The sequence below is a fragment of the Grampus griseus genome (assembly GCF_964374135.1).
Source record: "Grampus griseus genome assembly, chromosome: 2".
In the NCBI taxonomy this organism is placed as follows: domain Eukaryota; kingdom Metazoa; phylum Chordata; class Mammalia; order Artiodactyla; family Delphinidae; genus Grampus; species Grampus griseus.
The window spans coordinates 83,259,446-83,267,864 of NC_139018.1; the positions used below are offsets into that span (position 1 = coordinate 83,259,446).

The following is an 8,419-nucleotide window of genomic DNA, read 5'->3' on the forward strand; positions in this document are numbered from 1 at the left end:
TTAAGATTCTTTACATTCTTCTGTTACATCTTCAGTCTCCTGTTCATCTGCACGTTAAAAACAATAACCAAATATGTCAGAAATCTGTGCATAATTAAGAAAAACCATCAGCCTATAAAACATTAAATCCTTTTACACATGAGACAATAATCACATTCTCATTTAATATTGGATAGCTCACCACAAGCTGCATACAAAATTTACAAGAAAAAGTGAGAGATAAGGTGCCTGCCTTCATTGAGCTTATAGCTGAGGGAGAGTTTTTTGGGTTTTGAGAGCTAAAATGGTTTTGGATTTGGAGATAGGCATTTTTTCTTTGTACTAAGTTTCTGGGAAGCAGGGTGAAACCAAAAGTAAATGTAAATATTACAGTTAGGGTAGATTAGAACTAATCACCTTTCATTTCTTTAATGTGAGAAACAAATTGTGACTCTAATAGAAATGGAATGGAAATATTCTTCTTAGCGAGAATGTTATCAGAAAAGGCAGAACGGACAACAGCACCAAATAAAAGAAGACAATAAAATAGAATCAGGAGAAACTGGAACCCTCACACACTGCTGGTGGGAATGTGAATGGTGCAGGGGCTTGGGGAAAGTCTGGCCGTTCCTCAAAAGGTAACCAGAGACCCAGCAATTCTACTCCTAGGTATGTGCCCAAGAGAAATGAAAACATACATCCGCCTAAAAACGTGCACACCAAGATACATATAACAGCCCAAAAGTAGGAACAGCTCAGATGTCCATCGACTGATGAATGAATAAAGAAAATGTGGTAAACCCACACAAAAGAATATTATTTAACAATAAAAGAGTAAAGTACTGATACATGCTCCAACATGGATGAACCTTGAAAACGTTATACTAAGAAGCCAAACACAAAAGGCCACATGTTGCATGATTCCATTTATATGAAGTGTCCAGACTAGGCAAATTCATAGAGTCATAAAGTAGATTAGTGATCACCTACGGCTGGGGGGTTGGGAGAAGATGGGGAGTGACTGCAAGTTGGTACAGTGTCTTTCTCTGGGGTAAGGAAAATGATGCAAAATTGATAGTGGCGATGGATACGCAATTCTGTGAATATACTAAAACCCACCGAATTGTATGGTATCGTTGAACGGTGGCCCCAAAAAGGTTATGTCCACATCCTAATCCCTGGTACCTATGAAACTTATCTTACTTGGGAAAAGGGTCTTTGCAGACATACTTAATTAAGGATCTTGTGATAAGATCATCCTGGATTATCCAGGTGGGCCCTATATTCATTAACAAATGTCCTTTTAAGAGAAAAGCGGAGGGAAATTTGAGACACACGCAGAGAGAGAAGAAGGCAATGTGAAGACAGAGTCAGAGACGGGAGGGATGTGGTCACAAAGCGACGAAGCCAAAGAATGTCCACAGCCTGAGAAAGTGGCAGAAGCAAGGAAGCATTCTTCCCTAGAGCCTCCAAGCAGAGTGTGGCCTTGCTGACATCTTGATTTCAGACTCCAGGCCTCCACAACTAAGAGATGATAAATTTCTGTTGTGATCATTTGTTGTGGCAACCGCAGGAAACTAACACAGGTATTTAAAAAAGATGTCAATAAAGCTGTAATTTTAAAAATCAACCTAATAATTAAGGGTAAATGATTTGGAGTTTCAGAGAGTAAAGTGAGAAATGTAGTGATAGTGTCAATGCATGGAGAAGAAACAGTAAACAGGATGTAGAGGAAGGTGGGATGGATGAGAAGTGCACCTCAGTAGCCCACACATGCAATGAGCGATGGTAAGACCACAGCCCCTCGCCTTCATAAGTGCTCGTCCTTCTCTGTGGAGTGTTTTCCCTCTTGCCCACCCAGTAAATGACCACTCATCCTTGGAGGCTCAATTCAAATGCCACCTCTCCGTCTCTCCAGTGTTCATCATTCCCTCTAGTGTTGTCAAATACTTTGTCAGGAAGCTCTTATATTCTACTTGTCCCACTATGCTGCGATGATCTGCTTAAGTGCCTGCCTTCATCAGTAGCCTATGAAATAATTCAGAGCAGTGATCATGTCCTACTCACCTGATAACCTAGGAGCAGCATCCTTCATGAATGAATACAATGGAGCCCTGGAGCAGTGGTTTTAATCATAGCTACACAACAGAATCACCCAGACCCCATCCTCAGAACTGACTTTAAAAAATACAGATGCCCAGAGCCAACCCCTAGAAATCAATTTAATTCTGGAATGAAACCGAGGCATTAACCTGTTTTTAAATCTCACCAGATGAATCTAATGTGCAGTCAGAGGTAAGAAGCATGGTGTAAGGCATGGACTCAGTAAAGCTTAACATGCCAGGCGGACCTGAGGCAGATGCCAAGGAGAGAGTTCTGAAAATCAAAAGTACACAAAGCACAGATGATCCCATACTGGCTAAGTGTGTCTCCAAATAAAATACTAACCATGAAAGAGTAGAGAACTCAAGCTAGGACATGCATGCTCTCAGTGCTTAAGAGAAAGGTTACCCACAAGAAGGACAACAGGGATGGTTGGGGAGATAAGAAGACAATCTAGAAAAGGTAGTGACCTTCATTAAAATGAAATTCAAGAAGATAAAGCAGGGATTGAGCAGATGGAAAAGAAGATACTTTCTGACATTATTTTCACCACCACCACATATGCTGGTATTTTTATAATCCTAAAATAGAGTGACTAGCAAACCATCTAATTCAGATCTTCTCACACTTTACTGTGCATACAAATCACCTGCTGGGGGCATCCTGTTAACATGCAGACTCTGATACGGTAGGTCTGGGACTCTGCAGCTCTAACAAGCTCCCAGGTGATGCTAATACCGCTGGTCCATAGATCTAGTCTACAGTAATGATCTTCAGTAACTTTTTCATTTCACTCAATTTGAATGAAGCAATGGAATCAGAAGTTCCCAATACCTGATAAAGTGATAAGTTCATTACAGTTAAACATCAAAGCTCTCCAACATTGTTCATTTTATACTACTAAACAAAACAGTTAGAGAAAGTGATATTTTATAGTAGAGAAAATAATCAGCGGCAAATGTTTATATGAAAAGTCTACCTGAAGAAGAACTGAGTTAAAGGAAATGAAAGTAATTTGAAAAGATAAATTCATCAGATATAAATTTACTATATACTAAGGTCTTATATAAAACAGGAATTAGCCCTGGGAATTTCTAACATGGCAGCTCTGATATTTTGATCAAAGAAACTTTGGAGGGTTGATTAAGTTACTAAGAGCATCTGAGAAGCAATCAGTAGCCTTGGAAAAGTAATTTAACAAATAATAACTAGGAGGCCTGAAGACACACACTGAGAGAAAGAGAACTCCATCAAAGCAATGATGAGTTAAACATCCCTGAGAACAAGACAAAATATTTTTTAGTGGAAAAGAAAAAAGTCAGCTAGTAGTAGTATTATTTTCAGAATCTCACTGCCTCCACTGCAAACCAGTAAGACTATAGTACAACAATGAAAACTTTCTCAAAACAATCTAGTTCCCTTCAAACTGTTCAGGTGGTACGAGTAATGATACACACTAACACACACCTCCTTCAAACTGCAACATCTTCCCAAAAGTCAGTCCACCTGCAACCATGCTTCACTGAGCAAGTTACAATCAGATCCTTTGATGGGCAGAATTTCAACATGAAATATATTTAGATTGTAAAGCTGTCATTGTTTAGAACTTGTTCTATCTGAAGACCCCAACAGGATAACATAATTAGCTTTCCTACATCTAAACTGAATGCCATATTTCTCAAATATGCACAGCAAAATCTTGTGGCTTGCATTAATTTGACAGACTGAATACTCTACATCAGGGACTCTGATTTCGGTAAGTCTGGCTTGGGCCTTGGACATAGGTACAAAACAGACAAACAAAAAATTTCCCAGATGATCTCTACCTTCACCGTGGTTAGGAATAATGCTCTGGTGGTTTGTAACAGTGCTTTCTCAAACTTCACTGTAAGTACCACAGGAGGATCTTATTCAAGTGCAAGGGGCCTTAGGCCCTGCATTTCTAACGAGCCCCCAGTGATTGGACAACACTCTAAGCAGCAAAGGCTTATAACATGGGATGGAAATCATATGGTCCCAAAGGACCAAGCACATGAAGTAGAGGGCCAAACAGGGCCATGTTTTCCAGGAGAGTACATGCTCCTTCTAAAGGGAACATCTGCTATTCAGCTCTCCTCCCCAGTGGAAGACCTGCTCATTTGTTAGAAAAGTCAGAAATCCAGGCTTTTATGAGAAATCTCCTGATGAAATGTTAAATATATACTATGTAGGCCAACCAAGTCCAGTCACTGAGCTAATCTTTTTTTTGAGCTAATCATTTTATGTGGCTTTTCTCATTTGATCCCTATTACAACCCTAGAGGGTAAGTACTAAAGCCAACTTATCTTACAGATAAGGGAACCAAGGTAGAGAGGAGAAAGAGATTAAGTAACTTGCATAAGATCGTCTGCTAAAAGCCGAGCAAGGATTCAAACCTAGGTCTGTCTCACCCACAGCCCACACTCCTAACACTAGACCAGATCATGCTGGTGGGTGGGTGAACAAGGCATCTCTCTGCTCATCTAGGTTCTAGCCTCGAATCTCGCTACTTACCTGGACTCTATTAACTTTGTCCTTTGGGTAATTAATTTGCTCCTTGGTTTTATGTTCTCAGTTTCAATTTAGAGTGACCAACCAGCCCAGTTTGCCAGGGACTGAGGGTTTCCCAAGACAAGGGCCATTCAGTGTAAAACCAGGACACCCCTGAGCAAACCAAGACAGTTGGTCACCCTAGTTTTCATTTAGGGGTGTTATTTTAAAAACAACCTTGGGGGCTTCCCTGGTGGCACAGTGGTTGGGAGTCCACCTGCTGATGCAGGGGACACGGGTTCGTGCCCCGGTCTGGGAAGATCCCACATGCTGCGGAACGGCTAGGCCCGTGAGCCATGGCCGCTGAGCCTGCGCGTCTGGAGCCTATGCTCCACAACGGGAGAGGCCACAACAGTGAGAGGCCTGCATACTGCAAAAAAAAAAAAAAAACAAAACCTTATCTGTTAGAAATTTTTAAGAACATTATTCACTAAATGGGTCCTATGGGAAATTCCACTTTGTTTTTCCATGAAGAATTAATATAGTCCCGTCCCCCTTCTTTACTATGTGACTTTGTGTTCCTTTTTGCCCTATTTTATTGTTGTTATTTGTTAATCATATTTTCCTCTTTGTGATATGAATTTATGTTGATAAGCAGTTCAAGTTCCTGTTGGGAAAAAGAGAATACTGTACATGCATAGATGCCTTTTTGATTATCTAGGAAGCAATTCAGCATAAGATACTTAAGTACTAGACTAACCATAGACCTGAAGCACCAGTGTACTTGGTGGTGTCTCCCAGGTTGATGGGACCAAAGACCACTTACTCTCCTTACACTTCCATGTGGAGGAACCTACAGTGGGGGCATATCCAGCATCACCCCACCCCACCTCCCCTCTCCCCATGGGAAGAACAGTCAGTTATCTGACTGGTGAGTTTAGGGGAAGAAATGGCATGCTCAGCTCACTCCTCCCTCCAAGGGGGTCAGCATCCCCCGCCCAGGGTGCTCCTTTGTTCCTCTGTACTATTGCTCCACATGGACAGGTCTCCATGGGTGAGGCTTTTCACCTCTGCCAGTGACTGGGTGTATAAGTTCATTTTGAGGGTGTAGCATTAGGAAGACCGTTTGGCTGCCTGCCCAGGTAACAACAATCCCCTACGTTTTATCAGCAATAAAGCCAACCTCCTTGATCTCCACTTGTCAGAATCTATCCATCTCTCAACTGGTCTGATGGGGTGGGGAAGAGAAGGGACTATTTATCCATCTCCTGAAACCCCAACAGTAAGTGAGTACAACACTGACCTTACTGGACCTTGTATCCAGAAAGTCAAATAACAGTAGTTACCACTAAGCTTAAAGCACAAACATGAAAAATGAAGTATTTCAGGAGGAGGGATCAAGGTGGCAGAGTAAAAGGACATAAGGCTCACCTTCCCCCACAAATACATCAAAAACACATCTCCATGTGAAACAATGCTCTCTGAAAACTGGCAGAAGGACTCCTATACAACCAAGGCTGTAAGAAAGATACACAGAGAATCAGGCAGGAAGAGAAGGAAAGCAATCGGGTTGGGACCTGTGCCCCTGCAATAGGAATGGGAGGAAAAGGGAGATTACACGGGCGGACACCTGCACTGGGGAGTGAGCAGTTCGAGCCACAGACTGGGCACCCCAGGCTGGGGTCCTACACAGGGGAGACAAGCCCCCTTAGCTGGTTGGAGGACCACTAGGACAAACAGAAGGGCTACCCTGGACTCTGCCCTTGAGGAGCGTAGGTGCACTGACTACCCCCAGGCAGGGCGGAGAGACGTCTGCTCAGGGCAGCCAGGTTTCCTGCAACCGCAACCGCCTCGCCGTGTGCCCAGCCTGACCTCCAGCCCTGCTACCCCCATGCCACAGCATGGCACTGGATCTGAGGCACCCATGACCAAGGAAAGACTCAAAGGTGGGACACAGAGGCAACCCAGTCCCAAGGTGGAGCCCGGGTGGGGTGACGGTGGCCACAGCTGGTGTTTACTCAAGCGGCTCCTCAGAAGCCACCCAGATCTCTGACAGCAGTTCCTCCACCACAGCTCACCTCCTGATACACATCAAGAGGGCACATGGCTCCTGCTAGCCTTGCAGAGTGGCTAAGCCACAGGGCAGGGGTGGTAGAGGCTGGGGGCAGTGATCAGCTGTGAGGGGCAAAGGGGACTTGCACCTGAGGCTGCGTCTGAGCAAAGACATGGGTGCCTCCACAAGCATCACATCTGACCACTGTCAGTGCATGGACCCCACTTACTTCAGCACTGCCCCCTCTGTGACAAGGGTCCCGGTACAGGGAGAGGGAAAAACACACACTTAAAGGGAGCAGAGCCAGCTCGGGTCCAACCTCCAGGGCTTCTGCTCCAGCAACTTGAGATCAGACCTCACCCCTAACAGGGCAGTGACAGCCACTGAGCAGAGAGGGAGTCCTACTTCATACACAGCACCAGTTCTAGCCCCTATATCTACAGCCCCACCCCCTACCAAGGGGATAGCTGCCGGAAAACCCTGAGGAAAAATATGACTTGGGTTGACCTCAATCCAGCTCTCCCACCCAAGGCAACGATACATGCAGCCCACACAGGGATGCCCCCACATAATAACCTCCCTTTAAGAACACAATCAGTAACTGTTTTACCTAAATTCACAGAAGCAGAGAAAGTCAAGTAAAATGAAAAGGCAGAGGAACTACTCTCAATTGAAAGACAGAGAAAAACCCTGAAAAAATAAGTAATAAAATAGTAATAAACAATTTATCAGATAAAGAATTCAAAACATTTGTAATAATAAGGTTAACTGAATTAGGGAAAAGGATTGATATAAACAGTGAACATTTTAACAAGGAACTAGAAAATATAAAAAAGACCCAATCAGAAATGAATGATTCAATAGCTGAAATAAAAAACACACTAGAAAGAATGAATAGCAGATTAAGTGATATAGAAGAATGAATAAGTGATCTGGAAGATAAAATAATGGAAATCACCCAATCAGACCAGCAGACAGAAAAACTAATTTTAAAAAATAAAAGCAATTTAAGAGATCCCTGAGATAACATTAAGCATACCTACACTCACATTATAGAAGTCCCAAAAGGAGATCAGAGACAGAAGGGGATAGAAAATGGATTTGAGGAAATTATGGCTGAAAACTTCACAAAACTGAAGAAGGAAACAGATATCCAAGTATAGGAAACTCAGAGAGTCCCAAACAAGATGAACCCAAACAGACTCACACCAAGGCATATCATAATTAAAATGACAAAAGTTAAAGAGAGAATTCTAAAAGCAGCAAGAGAAAAACAAAGAGCTATATAAAAGGGAATTCCCATAAAGCCATCAGCTGATTTTTCTGCAGAAGCGTTGCAGGCCAGAGGGGAGTGCATGATATATTCAAAGTGCTGAAAGGGAAAAACTTGCAACCTAGGATACTCTAGCCAGCAAGATTACCACTTAGAATAGAAGAGATAAAGAAGTTCTCAGACAAGCAAAAACTAAAAGAACTCAGCAATACTAAACCTACCCTAAAAGAAATATTCAAGGGTCTCCTGTAATTGGAAAAGAATAAAGAATCTATAGGAAAGGGAAAATCCCACTAGGAAAGGCAAATATATAGCAAGGATTGAGGATCAACCACTTAAAAAGCCAGTATGTAGATTAAAAGACAAAATATTGTAAAAGCAACTATAACTCAACAAACAGATAAGGGATGCATGAAGATGTAAAATATGACATGAAAAACACAAAATGTGAGGGAGTGAAAAATGTAGATCATTTAGAATGTGTTTGAACTTAAATGACAGCC

General features: G+C 42.4%; 1 protein-coding gene across 1 annotated transcript in view; it reads right to left on the bottom strand.

The window, feature by feature from the left end:
• Positions 1-8,419, bottom strand: part of FSIP1 (fibrous sheath interacting protein 1) — a gene marked incomplete at both ends in the record, with an annotated part of 198,872 nt that continues 190,453 nt past the window's right edge. The window contains one exon of the mRNA XM_082648669.1: positions 1-47. Coding sequence (XP_082504795.1) covers positions 1-47 — 47 coding nt within the window. The remainder of the gene's footprint in view (positions 48-8,419) is intronic.